Source organism: Pyrus communis, chromosome 11, assembly GCF_963583255.1.
Source record: "Pyrus communis chromosome 11, drPyrComm1.1, whole genome shotgun sequence".
Lineage (NCBI taxonomy): Eukaryota > Viridiplantae > Streptophyta > Magnoliopsida > Rosales > Rosaceae > Pyrus > Pyrus communis.
Window position 1 is genome coordinate 22745919 of NC_084813.1, and position 21039 is coordinate 22766957.

The following is a 21039-nucleotide window of genomic DNA, read 5'->3' on the forward strand; positions in this document are numbered from 1 at the left end:
TTTGCAAACAATATCTTGTTAAGGTCTTAACCGGTGAATTGATATTGACTTAATTCGTTAACGGATTCTTCATGGGTGACTCGATAAAGACACGTTTTGTTAACAGGTTGTCTCGGAATCTGTTAATCTCGAGTCATCTTGTGTTGGGTTAAATGAGCCGTGCAAGAAATTATCATGACTAATTTGCAATGCAAAAATTATAATATCCAACAAAAGGAAAATGCTCAAATTCCATCAGTTTTTCTAATATGTTAGCACCTTATCATACATCATATTTCTCTCACATGCCCTATATACTATTTTCTCTATTTTTTCCATGTACATATATTAGTCAATAAGATGAAACCCTAAGGTGCAGTCCATTCGGTGCCTCTACTCTGGGAAATTTCATCAGCTTGTCTCCCCCAACTTCTTCCCACCTGCAAGCAAATAAATATTACAATCTTATCTTTAATAGTAAACAACATGTCTTTTACCTTAGGTAAAAAATCAGATCAAAAGCTACCTGTATCTAGTTACAAAGTAGTGCAGGAAAGTCGAAATTTCTGCCATTCCCAGCTCCTTTCCTGGACATAGCCTAGTGCCCCCTCCAAATATAAAGAAATAGTTTGAAGACTCCAAGCTCTTGTCCTGCATTTTGCATTCAAACCCGGTTTAGAAATTCCGATGTTCAAATTTCAAGTTTATTTCCATCGTCGAAGCTGAGGAGTCAGACAGAAATACAAAGAGTTTCACTAACCAGCCATCTCCAAGGATTGAAGGTTAATGGTTCCGGATACAGAAGGGAGTCATAATTAATCTCTCTTGTATACACATAAATTCTCCACCCTTTTGGAATCAAATATCCTGTTTAAACATAGAAAAAAAAATGTTATAAATCTTTTAAATAACATTAAAGGACGAACTCAAGCCAACAAGACTCTCTGCTTATGTAAGATATATTTTCCTTACCATTTAGTTCCATATCTTGAGTCGTTTTCCTCAATACCCCATTCACAATGGTAGCTAATCTTGAGGTCTCAAATATAACCTGCAGGGTAAAAACATAACACGAAAGATATTAACAAACCAGAGCAAATGGTAAATCCAAAATTTTCAAGGGTGGGAAATTTCTTACCGCACGAGTAAACTTCATAGATTTCAAGTCGTTCCAGTCAATTGGGTCCTCTGGGTTTTTCTTTTCTCTAATTGCCAAATGCTCTTTCTACAAAATGTGCAGTTAAAACTTCAGAAACCGAACTCCGAAGCTAAGCAAGTTTGGGCGAGACTATTACCAAAAGCAAAAACAAACCATAAACTTACTCTGAGTTCTTCAAGCACTTTGGGATGATCATGGAGGTACTTGACAGCCATCATGGAAGTAGTGGAAACGGTCTCATAACCCGAATACAAAATCGTGACGACCATATCGATTATTTCTTCGTCGCTGAGTTTGTGTTTGTTTTCATCACTTGTCAGTAAGCAGCCAAGCATGTCTCTATGGACTTCTTTGGAAGCCCTTCTCTCTTCTATGAGTTTTTCCAACATGCTTACAATATTCTTCCTTGCCTGCATATAAAATGGTTCGCCAATCTCAATTGCTGGACCTTCCACAACAACGTCCATTGGAGATTTTGGTCACGAGAAAATAAATCAGATGCATACCTGAAAACCGCGGCAATAATTCGTGCCAGGAAGATCAATAGGCAATGAAAGGGTGCCTAGCACAAGCTTGAAGAACTCTGTCTTGAATGCTGGAGTAATTGAGCTTGATTCAATGCCTGCAATCTGCTTCAGAGATGATAATAGTGCCATCTGTACAAAACAGTTGAAGAAAAACTGATTAGACCGGTGATCAACAAAGGAATAGTATCAGAACATGTTTACTATCCGAAATCAGCGAGTAAAAACACAAGTACTCCGCAATCAGAGTCGAACGAACTGCAGTTTGACTCTGATTACGGATTACATGAAAGATGGGATGCTGTTACACAAACCTCTTTGGTTTTTTCTTGAATGTTGATGACTTGGTTGTCCCAGCCAGCGAGGTGGGATGTCATGAACTCATCAATTTTGGGCAAAATCTGGTCTCTGATCACGGTTGGGTTAATGATGGCAAGCAATGCGCCTCTCATGTACTTGTGAGTGGAGCCATGGACTGCGGCAATGTTGCATTTTCCCAAAATATCCAACATGGATTGTGGGTAGCCAGGAACCAGCCCTTTGGCTTCATTCATTAGGATGTATCTGTTCACCTCTGGATCCATGGATACCACTGTAGGGCACCCCAATATGTGGGATTTGAAGAAACTCCCATACCTGGCAAAAATTCAATCAAAATTATACAATATTTTGCCAATTTAATTTACGAAAAATGATACACACGACTTTTCACCCGTTATACACATATGTTTAATCATGACTGTTGTTTCCGTTATACTCAAAAAACCAACTAAACGTTAACAGAGGAGAACCCAAAAAAATATAATCACCTTGCTTTCTGGTTTTTCAGGAAGTTTGGGCCTTGTTTGAGAAACTCAGTAGTTTCACCAAAGACTGGCCAGCCCATTGTGCCTGGAGGGAGGCCCTTCTTTCTGTATCTAACTTCATTCCATCTGAGAAGAGCAGAGCAGATGCAGACCAAACAGAGGAAAAAGATAAGCACTATCATGAAGACAGCCATTGATGCTCTGCTCTCCTCCTAGAAGCTGCAAGGAACCCTAGACAGAGAGAGCATTCAATGGTATGGGCATGCTCTAGTTTTGTGGTGTAGCCAAAAGTGTTTCACATATACATATATAGGAACAGACCTCTCCCAAGTCTCAACTACCATACGAGAGAGAGAGAGAGAGAGAGAGAGAGAGACCATATTATAGGCCAATCCATGCACCCTATACAAAGTGAGGGACCTTATCTATGACCTCGAGCAGTAAAAGCTCACTTGAATGACTATAAAGTGTTTAGTTCTTTCACAAAGATTAGTTAAACGTCTTGTTATTGATCTCTCGACGTGCATATATCATGAAAAAAGTTGAGATTTTATCATAAAATTATTTAGCAAGGTGAAAAATGCTAAAAGAGGCTCCCTTAAAAGTTGGACTCTCTATTAATTCTCTACTACCTCATTTTTTTTCATAATGTTTTATAATTTTTGTACATAAATTAATATTAAACTGTAAGGTGATAAAGAATCCTATTGAGAAACTCCCCTTTACATTTCTCTTGGCAACAAAAGTTAAATCAATCGAGAGTTGATAAAAATTGTGTGTCCACTTATTTGTGATCAAATATGAATCCACTCTTATAAATTAAAGCAGTTTAAAATATTATGTGTTAAAAAAAATAAAATTAAAATCACTCTTTCCAAAACTTTTAACTTATCTTACCGCACGACCCAACAAAAAGATTTGAATTTCCAAGCCAAAGCAATTGAATAAACAATGATTTGCTCAAAAGTGAAAAAAAGTTTTTAACTATCGTATTCATAAACTAGTTTAGATTTCGGAGGAAGGATGCTGTGGAAAATTTACTGCTGTAATATTTAATTTCGAGGGTACAAGATTTCAAGAAATGAACTAGGGTAACTCTTAACTCCAAGTAGTAAGTTTGAAAGGCACATGCAGACCACCCTCTAGGGCCTAAAAGAAAAGTGAATCCCTTTCACATGTTCGTCAACAAGATCTGGCAATGGAATTGCAAAAACCAGAAGAAGACACAGGAGCTTGGTTACCATGTGAATAAGAGAGAGAGAGAGAGAGAGAGAGAGAGAGAGAGAGAGAGAGAGAGAGAGAGCATGTATTCTTTTGGCTCCCTTCTAACTGCTAGTCTGAAAATTGGACTGCCCCTTGTTCTAGTTTGAAACTGTGGGCTGATTTAATCTCAAACACCTTCAAGGGAAATATATATAGAGTTCCAAATAATCTCAAAATACCATAAATCTTGCCTCGTCCATGAGTATGAATTAACATATTCCCTAACTCTGACTGACAATCAGATTTTGAATCTGAATCATTAACCGAGCTGATATTTATCTAAATTTGTGATACATTTAGAGTATGACAGTAAGAGTATCCATCGTGTCTAAATTATCGTTATCATATAATGAAAGCATTCACCTTCTTGCTTCAGTGATAGATAAAAAAAAGGGCCACAAACATTTAACATCCCACCCACCATCGTTAGCTATGTTTAAATGCCGTCATTAGTAGGGAATCTTCACCATTAACAATCAGGTTAAGAAGCATATGCAGACTGAGCACAAGAACATCGATCCATACATTGTAACATTGTTTTCAATCATAATTTACAGTACAGAATCTGCAGATTATATGCATCACGAGCACTCCTTTTTCCTTATCTTTTGGTCGATGGATAACGATATATGCGAGCGTTCTTTAAAGTATTTAATGGTAGCCATTAATTATCTTTGCAAGATCTAGTACCATAGATGGTAAATTGGTTGATGAGAAGAAGATTGTCCTTTGCTATTAAAGATGGAATCAGACTTCGAAGTATGATGAAGTATATACCTTTACGTGTTCTCACTGGGGTAGGTCTAAAAGGTAAAAGAAAACTATAAGGAGTGAGGATCTTCATCGGATATTCTTTGTGGGAATTCCAGGAATCCTCAAATCACATCCGTTTATCGTATATCGTGTGGTTATAAATCATTGCAAATTTTTTTTATTTAAAATTGAATATAAATAGTACCTGACAAAAACTGACTGTACAATATACGATAAAAGGATGTGATTGAAGGATTCCCTGAATTCTCACAAAGAAAATCCGACGAGGATCCTGAGTGAACTAAAAGCACTCCTCAATAAATCAATATATTGAAACATAAACTTCAAATGTCAAATATATGAAAGAGAAGTTTGGTCACAAATACAACCATAAACCCTGGAGTGCTAACTAGACCTATCTAGTAATAGAAGTTTTCCATTAACATCTTTCTACTTGTTTTTAATGAATAATTTGTTGAGAAATAACTATACCTAGCTAGTTATAGAAAATTTCCATTAATTTCTTTTAACTTGTTTTTTATGAATAATTTGTTGAGACATGCTAAGGCGACTCTCTCAAAAGTGGGGCTTTTTATGGACTCTCTGCCACTTCAAGTTTTTTTACACAATGTTTATAATATTAGCATGAGAATTGATATTAAACTGTAAGATGGCAGAAAGTCCATCAAAGTTTTACTTTGAGAGATTTTCCTTAGCATTTCTCTAATTTGTTTCAATAGAAGAAATGTATGATCACTTATTGTTGGGTATGATATTAAGGGTGTAGATTAAATCAATGTGCTATTAATGTTTCAAATTCGACGGTGAGTGACCATGTATCCTTAGTCACCAGGTGACTACGAGAACATGATTGTTTTGTTTCAATACTAACTAGGCTTTTTCTCCAAAGTCGTCCCTGAGATAGATACAACTCCTTACTTTATTCCTTGACAATGAAAATTGATAGAACTAGTCCCTAAGTTTGTCTACTATAAATCATTTTGGTCCTCCTGTGAAAAATTTGCCAAAATATTTGTTAAATTGTCATATGAACAACCCCCATGACTACTTTTTGAAGGGTATTTTTGTCAAACTAACTCATCTACGAGGATAATTACAGACTTTTCAAGGAAGGACAAAAACGATTTACAGTGAACAAACTTAGGGAGCACTTTTATTGATTTTCATTGTTAAAGACTAAAGTGAGGAGTTATGTCAATCTCAGAGACCATTTTGACTAAAAACCGTACTAAACATCTATTATTTCTCTTGTGATTCCTTGCGCAAATAGTGACAAAAATAGTAAAGTGTGTAAGTAGGGTTTGTCGTGATGATCGTGATCATGAATTTATAATTCATAATTAATTAACATTCACCACATGTTATCTTCGGGGCAGCCCGTACAGTAGGTGTCGATGATCATCAGTCTCATCACATGTTACATGAATCTAATGAGACATGGTTCGTCCTGTAATTCGCTTATCTCTTCTACTCTCATTTTGTTTCTTGACTTTGGTTTGAAGCTGATGGCTTGTCTTTGAGTGGAAAATAAGGTGGATTGGATGGTGACTTGAAGAAAGGTGGGGATACATATTGAGATCCTTGGAAAGAGATTAGACACAAAAGGGGTTTTACCAATCTTAACTTAGTTTTCAAATTAAAGATAGTCGGTAATCGTTTTGTAGTAGGATAATGAGAGTTATTACAGCAACAGTAATGTTATATGTGATTTTCATGTACTTTTATGCTTGTGAAAACTATAAGATATTTTTTTGGTTCATCATTTTATGTACATTTCATATTCTAATACAAATACATCATAACGTGTTATATGATCCAAAATATATAAGCTCATTTTCTGATACAGTTCATTGAATAGGGTACTTTTATCTTTGATGTACTTGATCCAATTTGAGAATTGCTAGATTTCAAAAATTGAAAGAGATGTTCCATCAAAGCCTATAAGGATGTATATTGAAACTCCTTAGAGTTTCTAGTACACACGAGTGTCTTGTTTGGCAGGTGACAAATGGCATATACATGTAGACACCCTTTAATTCTCCAACTTGTTATCCAATTCCGAAGTAATTTGTTATAAGATAGCATGACTAGGTAGACGATTGCATGCCGACATGAAATGCATAAAACAGATTGATTAGAACAAGCTAAAATCCAGGAAAATAAAGGCCAAAGCTAAAATAATAATAATAATAATAAGAGAGGAAACTAAGTGGAGAATAAGAGAGAGCGATGTGGATAAAAAAATAAATAATAATAATAATTGCATGGAATTCCAGACAGAATACATACGGTACTGGTAGGCTGCAAAAGATTACATTATGAGAGAGAGGGAGGGAGGGGGGATGTTGAGAGTTGTCCCACATCAGTGAGGGACAAGGTTTGTTATGTGTTTATACGGTCTAGGGTTACTCTTCATATTGCTAATTGATTCTATGGTGGAACCCCAATTTCATCATAGTATCAGACCAGGTTGTCCCACGTGTGAAAGCCGAAGGACCACATGTGCTCACGCATCATCCAATTGTTGTTCATGTGGAGGCTTGAAAATCCGCCACACATGCGGGACGTGTTGAGAGTTGTCCCACCTCGGTGAGGGATAAGGTTTATTATGTGCACCTTCGTGAGGGATAAGGTTTATTATGTGCTTATATGGTTTTGGACTACTTCTCATATTGTCAATTTGTTTTATGATAGAACCATAATTTCATTGAAGAACCCGAGGGGCCATATGGCTGGCCGCTACAGGTGGCAGAAAAGAGAGATGGAAGAATGTCTACCCTCCAGTTGCACGAGGGCCTCTAGTTTGTTCTCTTCTACTTTTTTCATGCCAGAGCGGCAGAGATGGGTACCCAACCAATTATTTCCTCTAAATTATTGATCTCATACAACGCAGGGGTGGATGGAGACCTGTGTGTGTACGCACACAATTCATCAAGATACTAATTAAGTTCTAATTAATAACTTAATTTGTTTTAATTCAAAAGCAGAACGTTAGGCAGATGTAGGATGTGGATGGCCATGATAGTGTGGTAGTCCTCGTGAATAAATTTGAATCTCTCTTATCATATAGTTTAGATTTCCTTTTAAAAAAAAAAAAAAAAAAAAAAAAAGAAAAGCCTCTACAGTCATGTTTTATTGGAGATGGGGCTAAAAATTAACCTTGGGGATCCTAATGTCGAAACAAACATCTTTAGTTGTGTAACTTGGGCATTTCGATCCGCCAGGCCATGATGCTCGCACGCTGACATTTGTCAAGTTTGTCTATAGGGCCTATAGAATTATGTTGAGTAACATTTCTAAGTTAGTCTAGACCTCCTGTCGAGTGATATTGACTCATTCTATTGAAGAATGTTGATGCGTCCTACTAGGTGCCATAAAGATATGTCAAACATGCATTTCATCAATTACTTGATGGACACAAAAATATTCATGATCAAACATTTCAAGAGTCTATGAAGAATCTTAATCATCGTATTTCCCAATGCGGGACGGCTCTAGGACCACCCAGATTCCTATGTAGCCCCGCCCCTGATTTTATTCAACTAACTTCTCGTACGGGCGTGTTAATGAAGTCTTCTTTTGGTGGACGTAAACTCTCATTTCTTGTTTCTTTATAATTTTAAATAAGATTATGTATTTGTTCGTTTAAAATAAATTAGCTTTTGTTTGAACAAGTAAAGGTAATTTTGGATTATTTTGTCTTTCACAAGGCGATTTGATAGTCAACTGCCTAAGGTAATTTTGGGTTATTAAAAAGGATAATGATTGTGTGAGAAAATCACACTACAAAGGATACGTAGACATTTAAACTACGAATATCAAGAGCTGAAATCGTACCATAGCAAAGAATTTTCCGAACAAAAGCTTGGGCCCAAGTCGATCAAATCTAGGTTGTGAATCGAACTGACCACACCTCCATATTACTTATATACGCACGCATAGTATAGACATTTGCATGAGATGTATTCTTTATATAGAAAATATTTAGAAAAATTGATTATATTGGAACTAAATCCAAAACGGTGTATTCAATTGGAATATTAAAGAATTTTTGGCCACTCAGTAATACGGTATGATGGTATTCCTCTTCATTTGAAAGTGAAAGGTCTTAGGTTTGAATCTCGTGAATAGCGAATTCGATACCAAATTAAGCTACCCATTGCATGGCTTATCCGAACTTCGCCTCCCTTAATGTAAAAATATCGATAGATTAAAGAAAAAAGAGTTTAAAAATTCAACATATTCAATCAAAATTTTGAATTTATTTATAAAATTTAGGGATATTTAGTAAGAATTTTAAAAGAACAAATAAAAGTACATACAGTGTATTCAGTCTTGATGTAGGTGTATTCAATCATGTTTTGGTTTTAAAAGGTTGAGGGTTCTTTTAAAAGTATATAATTTTGATAGATTTACATATATTTCATAGTATACTTTAGGCTTTAACAAATTCAACGCGTCTCTTGTTACTTTGAGAGAATTTAATCAAAATTCAAATGACATATATGGAATCCATTAAATTCATAAAATTAAAACTCTTCTAAAATTCCAGTTAAATACACCCTAAGATTTTATATGCTTGAAATGGCCTATCTACTAACATATTTGGTCCGCTGGATATGAATTATAATGTTCAAAGCTTTAGGTTGCTCACCCTTTGTTCAAAGATTGTTTTCGTGTGACACAACATGATCTCTCCATTATATGTGGCATGCATGATGCAAATTAATGAGAAAGATTAAGTGAAATCAAACATGAAGTGCGGAAAACAAAAATTGAAAACCCTAAAAATCAATATTTTGGCCAGCCAAAAAAGGGCAAGGAATAATCAAAACTTTCTTTTTATGACAGTAAACTGAAACAATCGGTGTAAAAAATGTCAAGTGTCAACTACATGCCGATGCCACAGAGAAACGTCTTGAGACTCACAAATCTCTGTTCCCAAACACTGAACTTGCAAAATAAATAAACTCAACAATTATTAAACAAAAACATAAAAATTAAAAAATATGAAGTTAAAAACATTTGTGCAGAAGTAGTACACGGGGTGCTAAAAACTCCAAAGGATTAAAGATGTCTATTTCTTTGTTTGTTTTGTAGTTTCTTGACGTCTTTATCCAAACCACAAACCCACTCCCCATTCCCATAAAATGATCTTGTGCACGTGTGGTAGGTCTATCCAAGTGCACCTGTTTTATTCGCTGAATTGATTGATTTGTTATTTTGCTTCTCATTCTCTCTCCCAACCCCCCTTCTTCCTGACCTAGCTTTCTGATATTTTTCACCCCATTTGCTTCTGTCTCAATCTGTTACCTGTTTCACCCACACTTTTCTATGCTTCTTTACTTCTTACCTACTGGGGATAATGACAATTTATATTGACCTTGCAATTGTTACCCCGGCATACTGACGGTTGGTAAAGATGTGAGGAGACCATAACCAATATGTAGGTTTTTTTTTTCAAACAAAACTTCACCGATAGAATAAAATTTTACAAGTGATAAACTTAAAGAAAAGATGTTAGCAAGCCAAGTGAACAAAAAACCCTAAGCAAAACACATGATGGTCATTAGACTACGTTGCTGACACAAGTAGTCATCAACCAACCACCATGTATTTTACCAATTTGTCGTTCGTATCAGTCGAAATGTGATCAACACAAACAAAACACAAGAACCATAAAACAATACCACAAATTAAAAAAAAATCCAAATAGACAAATCTACTCCCTAACTTAACAACAACAAAGAAGCCACATGTAGTTGAGTACTCTTTGCTCATCACGTTTTTAAGCAACTCATAGCTCATTAAATCCCTTTGTACAAGTCACACCATTTTGTTTGTTTGAGAAATTGTCGTAGCTATAGTATACTTTCGTATGTATAATTGTCTATTCATTTATCGGATCCCGTGATGATTTATACATAGACGTTACAATACAATTTTCCTTTATCTCTCCTTGAGAGAATAGTACATCTTAAACTAGTTTTAGTTCCTACAATTTTCAGTTAGGGAAATAACATATCAAATTAAATAAATCCTCTAATATGTCTTAGGTTAGAAATATTACCATATATAAATATGCATGTATATAGAGGCAGATCTGTAGTATCACCTTTTTACATAACTTTTTACACATTTTTGTAGAGCTCGCTTTGTAATGTATTTTAACGTTTCGAACTGTCTATCTTTTATGTCTTCCCTCAAAGATCATGTTTATCAAATATCACTCAAATCTGAAGTCATATAATCATTAGATTAAGCGTTTAGGGTTTTTTTGTAAAACTGTATTTGTCTATTTTCTTCACTACAAATGAATGTCTTAATGATTTTGGATTTGTCTAACTTTTACAAAGATGATCTATAAATAGCGTTCTAAAAAATAAACAGTTCTAATTGTTAAAATACATTTCAAAATAAACTCTACAAAAACGTGTATATATAAAAAATTAGGGTAAATTACATAAAACTACCTCAACTATTGGGTCATTAACAGTTTCATACCTCGTCTTTAAAAAGTTTCAAAGTCAAACCTTATCTTCAAATTTGTTGCAATGTCATACCTTCCGTCAGTTGTTTGTCAATTCCTCCATTAAATGCTGACGTGGCTTGAGACGAGACCCACTTTTTATTAAAAAAATAATTGAATATTAAAAAAAAAATATATTAAAACAAAAACAAAACAAAACAAAAAAAAAAACCCAAAAAACCACCCAGATCCCCTCTCCCCCCTCCCTGACCGAAGCTCCCTATCCCCTTCCCCATCGACCAGTTCCCCACCCCTCTTCACCTTATTTCCCATTCAAAACTTAAAAAAAATAAAAAATAGAAACAAATTCACCCAGATTGTCCAAATCGTTTCACCTCACCCAACCCTTCCTTCCCATCGAAGTTGGACCACTTCAACTGGTCCTCGAGATGTGGCTGCTGCTACTAGCGGTGATGGGGGGTTGGGATTGTCGTCTGGGTGGGTGGCCAGGTTGGGCTTAAAGGGGTCGAATGGGAAGAGTTTCAGATGGGGGGGGGGGAATAAGGTGGGGGGGGGGGGGGGGGGGGGAGACCGAGAGAGAAAGGGGGAGAGGTGTGGGGAGGTTAATGAAGCAAGAGGGGTAGGAGGAGGAGGAGGGGGAGGAGCGCTCTGGGAGGGAAGAGGAGATGGAGGAAGAAAGGGCGAGCGGCGGTGGGGTTCTGGAGTGAAGGGAGGAAGGGTGCGGTGGGGAGACAGGTGGGAGGGAAAAAGGTGGGGGTGGGGGGACGGGTCGGTGGGGAAGGGGATGGGGAGCTTCGATTGGGGGCAGGGGTTGTTTTTGGGTTTTTCTTATTTATTTATTTATTTATATATATATATTTTTTAATATTTATTTAATTTTTAATTAATTTTTTTAAATATTCAATTAATTTTTTAATAAAAAGTGGGTCCCGCATCAAGCCACATCAGCATTTAATGAAGAAATTGACAGACAACTGACGGAAGGTATGACATTGTAACAAATTCGAAGATAAGGTATGACATTAAAACTTTTTAAAGACGAGATATTAAACCGTTAATGACCCAATAATTGAGGTAATTTTATGTAATTTATTCAAAAAATTATGTAAAAAAACACTACTACGGATCCGCTGTGTATAAAAACGTGTATATATAAACAATTATGTAAAAATACAAACATAATGCAGAAGTGGACTAGTTGAATTCAATTATTGTTTCTTTGTCCTTTATGCTGAAGTGACTAAGCTCTATTGGGATTACAACACGTGTCTTTCCCCCAGGATCAATACCACCTAACCAAAGTTGACTATTTTTCATTCACAATAAGTTTCAATTGTTCCTAAAGATATTTGGAACCCACTATCGTGTGGTCATGGATTCTATGTAATATAAATGGCATGAATATTTACTTAAACAATTTCCATTGTTAACTACTAGGTGTTAAGTGTTAATACAAAAATTAAAGGGTATACATTTTTTTGTTACATATTTAACATTGTCTTACCTTTTTTATTAAACAATTGTGCTTTCTCATTACTATTCTTTCCAAATTACGATTATGCTCTATACATTGCACCAAATTCTCATGTTATAATTTTCCTTCCCAGACGATCAACCCATCCCTAACTTGTTTCATTGTATAACCGAAGCTAACTTGAATGTGTCCCAAATTATAAAATTAGGGTTTACTTTTTCATGTGTCCCAGCTTCTAAATAGGAAAATTTACAGGAAACTGAAGCTGCAGTTACGGTTGAACATAAGAGTAACTCTAGCATTGCCAAGGCCCCCTAAGGCAACTCAATATTGAATAGCCTCCAGTAAACAGTAACTACTTTTAATGAACAGTAACTGCCATTTGTATCTCCACCCCTAAACTGAATAGCTATGACAACAGGTAATAAAACATTAGTAATTTTTATTTTATAAAATAATACAAAATAATTTTATTTGTAATTTCGGATAAAATTTTTAATCGTTCTCATTGCGCCATGCGTCATTATCCAAAAAGACAATTTTTGGTGATAGATTTTGATAAGATATTTATCCAATGTCGTCATGCCATATGTCGTTACCTTTTTAGAATTGTTGAGGATAGATTTTCGATAAAAATTTTAACCAATTACGTCGTGCCACATGTCACAATCTGTGAGAATAGATTTCGATCATATTTTTAACGAATGACGGCATGCCACATGACATTATCTACAACTTAATCCTTTCTTTTTCCTCCATATAACCCATCATCCATCCTAAGAAATCACACACCAAAATCAAAATCTCTATCATTATTCATAGTTTCTGCTTCCTTCTTACAATGTCTTATTCAAGGATGTTGTGGGAAATCGATGAGCAAGAGAAAAATTTGTTTAAGCAAGGGGAAGAAATGTTCAATCTCCAGGTGGGTGAAAATGAGATGGAAGAGGATGATGATGAGGAACGTAGAAGGAGAGATGATGAAGCAAGAAGCCAAAAGAGCGTCACATTCCCATCGAGTCATCCAAGATGTGGCTCAAATTTGCAGGCCCAGCCGTTCCGCAAACATTGATAGAAGCATGCAACGACGAGGTACAGATCTCTTGGATGATTATTTTGTCTATAATAGTGTATTCCCTGATACGTACTTTAGACATCGTTTTAGAATGGAACGAAATTTGTTCAACAAAATCATGATTGCTATTTGCAACCATGATTCTTACTTTGTGTAAAAGAATGATGCTTTTGGTGTTATGGGTCTCCTTCCCGAGCAAAAAATCACTGCTGCCTTACGGGTGCTTGCATATGGAGCATCTGCAGACCAAGTGGATGAGATAGTGAGGATGGGGAAATTAACCATTCTTGAGTCCCTGATAAGGTTTTGCTCCGCAATTGAATCTATCTACACCACAGAGTACCTCCAGATACCTACTGAGATGGACTTGCAAAGGCTTCTGAAGAAAGCCGAGATGCGAGGTTTTCCTAAGATGATTGCAAGCATTGACTATTTACACTGGACCTGGAAAAACTGTCCAAGTGCATGACAAGGAGCTTATAGGGGACAGAAAATGAGGAAAAAGTATCATTTTGGAGGCGGTGGCATCATTTGATACGTGGATTTGGCATGCTTTTTTCGATGTTCCGGTGGCTCAAAATGACCTCAATGTTCTTACCCAATCCCTAGTGTTTATCGATGTCTTGCAAGGAAAAGCACCAAGAGTCATGTACTGGGTCAACGAACATAAGTACCACGAGCCATACTACCTAGCAGACGGCATTTACCCAAGGTGGTCATCGTTTGTCAAAACAGTGCTCCGTCCGCGAAGTGCAAAGGAAAAACACTTTGCAAGTTGTCAAGAAGGGTGTAGAAAGGATGTAGAACGTTGTTTTAGTATCCTCCAAGCTCATTGGGCAATGGTTAGGGGTGCTGCCATAATGTTTGATTTAGAGTCACTTCGATCCATCATGATCATGTGCATTATTCTTCATAACATAGTTGTGGAAGATGAGTACGATTATGATGTCGTTGATGAATATGAGCCATACATGATGAACAATTTCGGAACACAAATATATTGTGCTCATGACGCCATTGAAGAACCCATTCAACACGAGCCATTACAAAGGGATAGACATTACAATGAAATGCTCATTCAACGATATACTGCACTTCAGGACCCATATATGCACAATGTCCGGCAAATTGACTTGATAGAGCACCAGTGGGAATTGAAACAAGCTCAAGAAACTTAAGTTTATTTGTGTGTTTGTTTTTATTTGGTGTGTTTATTTAATTTTATTTGGTGTGTTTTTTAAGTTCATTTAGTGAGTTTTTTTTTATTTTTTTTTTATTTTTTATTTTTTTTTATTTTTAAATTTGGTGTGTTTGTAATTTTATTTGGTATGTTTATGTAATTTTATTTGGTGTGTTTATGTCCTTTGAATAAAGATTCTCTTAGTTTAAATAAATTACCAAATTAAATAAATATACTATCAGTTTAAATAAAGTACTAAATTCACTAAATTGGAAACAACATAAGGTACTCTATTCAATAAATAAGAAATTACAACCTAAAGTGATTGGAAAATTATGGGCTCCGATTAAAAACAAATTCCCTAGTCCCTCGTGAATGGAAAATCATCACCTAACCAATTTGTGGTGCTAGGATCATCTCCTCTTGTGGTGCTAGGACCATCTTCTCTTGCTCTCGCTTCCCTTGCACGCCTCCTTCGCACCACTTCCGCTTTCTCCAAATTCCAAAATATTTAGAATTCGGTGACTCCCCCCTACAGGCTCCTTCATATTGTCACGATCTTGTTGAGCTCTTCTTTCTTCTTTAAGCTCTTCCCTTTCTTGCCTAAGTAGCTCTCTTTCTCTCTCATTAGCTTGAAATAATCTCTCAGCAGCTGCAACTTTTGCCTCATCTCTAGCCTTATCAGCCTCAAATTTAGCCAGTTCCTGCGCCAAAGTCAATTCACCTTGGTGAGCAAGTTCTTCCATATATTTTGCATAATCATTCTTGGAAGCACTCCCTTTTCTTTTTGAAGCCTTCTTACCTTGAGGCCTAATTGGATAATGGGTCGACCCCAACGTTTGTTCAGGGGCATTTCCGGCACTTCTTCTGTGTCGGTTTCATGAACGGGCGTAAAGTGTAAAGGGGTGATGTTTATGAGAACTTCTGGACCGAGAAGCTTGTGCTTGAAGTGTCAACATTCCCATCGGGTGAATCATTTGTTTTTGTTTTTGATTTTGTCATTATACCAAACTTGTGCTTGAAGTGTCAACACAATGCGGGAGAAGAAATAATTATAATCAAAGTAACTAATGTAAATTTGGGTGTAGTACAAACAAATAAATAATATATTGTTACCTGATCCGCCAAATTTTCCCCACTTCGAAGATTAGCACTAGCTTGTGCTAAGGTGTCTCTCCAAAGACTAAATGATTGGCTGAGTATTCTCCAACGACTGGACGTCTATTCTTTGGTTCTTTTCCCATCAAATTTCTCAAGATAATTGGTATGAATAAGACTCCACATATCTCGCAACTGCATCTCATTACCCATAATCGGATTATGAATAACTTCAACCCAGCTAGAACACAATGTAACATCTTCAATAAGCATCCAATTCGTACCTGCATCAATAGTCATTTTGTTGGAAACCAATTGGATTGAAACTTTGAGAGAAAGATTGGAATGTGGTTGAAAGTATTTGAGAAAATATGAAAATGTGGTGTAAGGTAGAAGATAATGAGAAGGTATTTATAGAAAAGTAAAATCAATTTTTTTTTTCTAAATTTAAAAAAAAAAAAAAAACGGATTTTTTATTAACTTAATTAATTTCTGCCGTTTGATTAAAAAAAAATTGAAATCCAACCCTCCAGATTGTGCCACGTGGCACAACTGTAACATTTCAAAATTTTTAAATGTGATTTCTTTTTCTTCTTTTTTTTAAGAATAACGTGGACCGTTGATCTCAAATCCAACGGCTCTTGTTGTGCCACGTCATCTAGCCTTTGTTGGTACGTTTGAATTTTTTTTTACCGTTGGAAATCCAATGGTCCAAATAAGGTATCCGTTGAAATCCAACGGACAACGTCGCGCCACATGACCCACAACGATAACAATTCAGAAGTCTGCGTTGCGGGCCCCATTGATTAAAAAGTTGTCGGTGACGCGTCCCCACTCGTACTTGAATGACATGCGCCTGACGCAAATTTTTTTAAATCATGGCTGACGTCACCCTGACGTTGACGTCAGCCTTGCATCACCTGACCCTCAGGCTCTCGGGCCATTGATTGGAGCCGGGCCTCTCACTTGGGCACCCCCCTCAGTCCACACGCCCGCATGGGTTGGAGCTTGCAGCTCTGGCTATTGGGTTGGAAAAATGGCCGGTCCATCGAGCTACTCCCCCCGCTGGAGTTGCTCTAATTATGTCGATCGAGGGAACTTGATAATAAAAATCAACTATATGTCCAGATAGTTAGTTGGTAGTTGCTAGTTGTAGAAGGGACGACTGAAGTACTACAAGTCCTCTGGCTCTGCCATTTCATCGCTAGCTAGTTTTTGCTAGTGGCAGTCGGTCCTGCAGACAAGAGGTCAGGTAACGCGTGTCGTCTACGGCCAATTGGCCACCACTATGGGCATGGACGTACGTACGTCCGTCTGCATAACTAGGGTTTCCTGTCCTATCTTACTCTAATATACTTTCGGCTACTTAATGCCAATAATAGAGGCCTGCTACACTCTTTCAGATAAAATACAAAAGAACCCCAAACCCCGAAATTATTGTGCTCCATGCAAACTCGTGCTTGCGATGCGTCTCTTCTCTCTTTAATTTTTACGTGCTCTCTCTGCCCTAGACAGACAATCTTACAATTTATAACTATATTACATATCTAGGTATACCAGCTTTTAGTTTTGAGTATATGTAATTAAGAAATTAACAATTTATATATATATATATATATATGTAATTAGGGTTATATTATAAGTTGGACAGATTGTTATGAAACTGATGAAAAGCTTGGAGGCAATAACCAATAAGTAAGTATGTGGTTCCAAGCAACAATTTTGGAAAGATTCTGATAAAACATAAGGTAGCTAGGTTGGCTCCACAGCAGAAGGGTAAGCACCCCCACCCCATGTGTGAAAGGGTCCCCAACTGCAATTTGTATTGACGCATAATTGCTTGTCTTTGCTGTTGTTTCTTTCATTCCCTCCCACTATTGTATTATAAAGTTATATTATTTATGTTGCTTGAATGTGTGTTTGAGTGTTCATGATCTCATCTCCATCTAGAGTAGTAGCGTACGTACTCTCTTGCATTGGAGAGTGAGTTATGTATTTTTTTGTGTCTACAACATTCATTGTTTAGAATGAGTGACGAATTTGATGAGTCACGCGCGTGAAGAGATTATACAACAGATTATGAGGTTGACTCGCTCGTCATGCATGCATTGAGCTTGAGGTGCTTGGGTGAGTTGAGTCCAGTAATCCAAATTAGGTAAGCTTATGACATATGGGCATAGGCACCAAAACCACGTGATCGGGGGGCTGCTTGGCCACTTCGAGCGAGCAAGGTTGAAGCTTGTGGTGGGGTTCTCCACACACATAGAGGGGCTGGTCTAGTCTTGTGGTGTAGTTGTGTGCATTAACAAACAACAATGTGGAAATATCAACTATGGATCAAACGATATGCCCAATTTCATTTGCATGTTACCCCCTCGTGGGTGTATCTTAATCGTCCTTGGTACCTTTGTGGAATATTTAATATTGACAAGTACCAGACACTCAGCTTAGTGATCGATCGATCAATATTCATCATCCAACACACCGTCCCACCCCTTCCTCTCCCAAAAAAAAAAATAATAATAAAATAACCAACCATCGGTTCATCTTTCAATCACAAAAACAAACATTTTTTACTTTAAAAATACTACTCTTACCATATTTTTCATACCACATTTGTACCATTCTCTAATAATGTCAATTATATATAGTATGCAACATGTTAGTTACCATCTACATACCTTATAATTTTTGTCTTTTGATTATCTTCAATTCATTTAATTTGACGGTTGAAAAAATAGTGTGTACAAATAACACCACCCTTAAATACTCATACATATAAGATTCACTCATAATTAAAATTCACCAATACTCACTAATATGCTATATGACGAGATATGATGGTATACAAACTACTTATGTTTTATAAAATATCTTGTTTCATATAACAAAATAGGAGTTTTAACGAAACACTTCCAATACTGTCCACTTTTAACGAAAAACCATATTTTTACCTTTCCCTAATACTATTCACTACACCTTTATTTGTCATTTTTTTTTATTAAAACTAAATTTTTTTTGAACTTTTCGTTAGTTTTCCTTAACAAAATAGCTTTTCAAAATATTCATCGATATATATATATATATATATATATATATATGTTGGTAGCTATTGAGTAGTGCGTTGACGACAAGAGTACTCCCCGAACACAATAGTCAAAATGATATAAAATACGATTAGTATAGTATTAAACTAATCACAACATGCCCATGAAAATGTGAATTTAAAAAGAAAAAAACATTTTTCTATTGTTTCATTCATGTGATGATACACCAATGAAGCCCATTATTCTGGCACAAAAGCAACATCGAAGCAGGTTGCTGGTGAATGTAATATCAAGTAGGTAGTCACAAGTAGATCTGAAATCCTCTATTATTCCTATTGTACAATTGAATTGAACCTAATGACATTGATTTTACAAATAATATAAATATTTTTATTCCTTTGCTCAATATTGCTAGCATGTGTTTGATGCCTCCTAAACTACCAACTCACATGCTCCACACCAATTGAGATCCTTGAGAATTAATTTGGTACATAATATAATTAGCTACTCGATTCTAATTAAACTACCGGGAATGCATCCATTGTTTGACTCTGGATTAATAAGGTTATGATCTTTTTAACTTCGGATCCCTTGGTCACATTCATCAGATTATGCATCCATTGGTCACACTTACGAGTCATGAATTTGACCGAATCTACCAGCCATTATCCTTTTAAAGCATAGTTGTCAAATATAATATTTTAAAATTTTATTTGATTGCTAATGTGATAGATTGAATATACATGTTTTTATTTTAACAAACAATATTATCTATACTAAAGGAGTGGGAAGTGGGCTTAGCCTCACAATAGGCTTGCAATAATGTGGTTGAAATTCGTTTTTGGCGAAAATCAAATCTAATACCTCTCATTGACAAGTGAAGAGAGGTACCACTAGACCGTAATACTAAGTGACACTATATGTTAAAATCTTCTTCATTTTTCATGGATGTGTCAAATATTTATTTTGTTAATATATAGGGTTCTATGTTGAGAATAACTCTCACATTGATGGGAGAAGGGACCCTGCATGAGTTTATAAGAGGTTGAGATATTTCCTATATTGCCAATTGTTTTTATGGTGGAACCTCAACTTTCTTTATGGTATCAGAGCAGATTATCTCACGTGTGAAGCTAAATCGTCACACGTGTTCTACGTCACCCCGTTGTGTTGTCCGTGAACAGGCATGTTAAGAATGAATATCACATTGATAGGAGAAGGGACTTTGCATGGACTTATAAGAGGTTGTGCTACATCTTTATATTACCAATTGGTTTTATGATGGGACGTCAACTTTCTTCACTACATAGTTACATTAACTATTAAAAAAATTAAAATTGTTTTTAGTTTTCATCCTATTCCTATTGCTTGTCAATGGGACTCATGAATTAAAATTTTAAATTAAAGACATTTGACTCCATCTTTATTTCTACAAAAAAAAAACACCTAGAAAACAAAGAGTCAAATGACTCATCTGCCATGTTATATATTACAACTTCATTGGAGAATAGCTTGATGTCTTTAGTATTGGTTGACATATTTGACATCTACTTTGGAGATAGTCTAAGGTTGGATTATTCAATTTGTCGCTACTTGGAAATATTGCCTCTGCTAGGACCCTAGTGATTCAGTGAAGGTGACATCCACTTCGAGTGTAATTAAGTTTGCTGGTTTTATTGACAAAAAAAAATTACTTAAATTTTAGCTTGTAATTAGCATCGAGACGTCAATTAAATCTATCAATCTACTCCTAAAGTAGGTCAAACAAAAGAAGTAAATAACGAAAGAAGGAAATTTGAAGACACAAAACTTTGTTGGTAATTATTCAACTGCCCCTTATAGTTATTTGTGTACTCATTGAGGTGTTCGATTCTTCTTCATCAAAATCGTTTGTATTCAAACAAGGGAAAGAGAGAATGAATTAAGGGTTATTCCTTGTATTATCTAATACTCACTTTCCATCAATGTAGCCGAGTGCTTGCACAAATTCTGTTTGGCTACATAGCATGGAATACAATACATTATACATTGTGTTTGGTTATATGTACAACATAATTAAAGCCCAAATTCTGAGCTTTTAGTTTGATCTCATGCAGCATAAACAAAGAAAACAAAATTAAAAGTAAAATAATTCTATAAAGTACTTTAATTATGGGCTCATTTGGAATTG

The 21039-nt window shown here is 35.9% G+C and overlaps 2 protein-coding genes across 2 annotated transcripts; one reads left to right on the forward strand and one right to left on the reverse strand.

Moving 5' to 3' along the window:
* Window positions 1–221: 221 nt before the first annotated feature.
* LOC137707948 (cytochrome P450 85A-like) lies at window positions 222–2838 on the reverse strand. Its single transcript, XM_068446894.1, has 9 exons — window positions 2472–2838; window positions 1977–2298; window positions 1645–1794; window positions 1303–1548; window positions 1118–1204; window positions 952–1030; window positions 740–846; window positions 506–630; window positions 222–419 (listed from the first exon to the last, which is right to left on the reverse strand). Exons 1-9 carry the CDS (start codon window positions 2660–2662, stop codon window positions 332–334), a joined length of 1395 nt encoding a protein of 464 aa, XP_068302995.1. The 5' UTR covers window positions 2663–2838; the 3' UTR covers window positions 222–331.
* A 10472-nt stretch (window positions 2839–13310) lies between these two features.
* On the forward strand, window positions 13311–14722 carry LOC137709230 (uncharacterized). The gene is made up of 3 exons (XM_068448328.1): window positions 13311–13472; window positions 13705–13945; window positions 14154–14722. Exons 1-3 carry the CDS (start codon window positions 13311–13313, stop codon window positions 14720–14722), a joined length of 972 nt encoding a protein of 323 aa, XP_068304429.1.
* Window positions 14723–21039: the final 6317 nt, after the last annotated feature.

Excerpts from the sequence above, each read along its gene's own strand:
- LOC137707948 (XM_068446894.1), bottom strand. The coding sequence starts at position 2,662 with ATGGCTGTCTTCATGATAGTGCTTATCTTTTTCCTCTGTTTGGTCTGC. Across the intron at positions 1,795-1,976 it reads TTCAAGAAAAAACCAAAGAG|ATGGCACTATTATCATCTCT; the intron begins GTTTGTGTAACA and ends TGTTTTGTACAG. Across the intron at positions 1,205-1,302 it reads AAGTGCTTGAAGAACTCAGA|AAAGAGCATTTGGCAATTAG; the intron begins GTAAGTTTATGG and ends CACATTTTGTAG.
- LOC137709230 (XM_068448328.1), top strand. The coding sequence starts at position 13,311 with ATGTCTTATTCAAGGATGTTGTGGGAAATCGATGAGCAAGAGAAAAAT. Across the intron at positions 13,473-13,704 it reads AAGCAAGAAGCCAAAAGAGC|AATGATGCTTTTGGTGTTAT; the intron begins GTCACATTCCCA and ends TTTGTGTAAAAG. Across the intron at positions 13,946-14,153 it reads GAAGAAAGCCGAGATGCGAG|TGTTTATCGATGTCTTGCAA; the intron begins GTTTTCCTAAGA and ends CCCAATCCCTAG.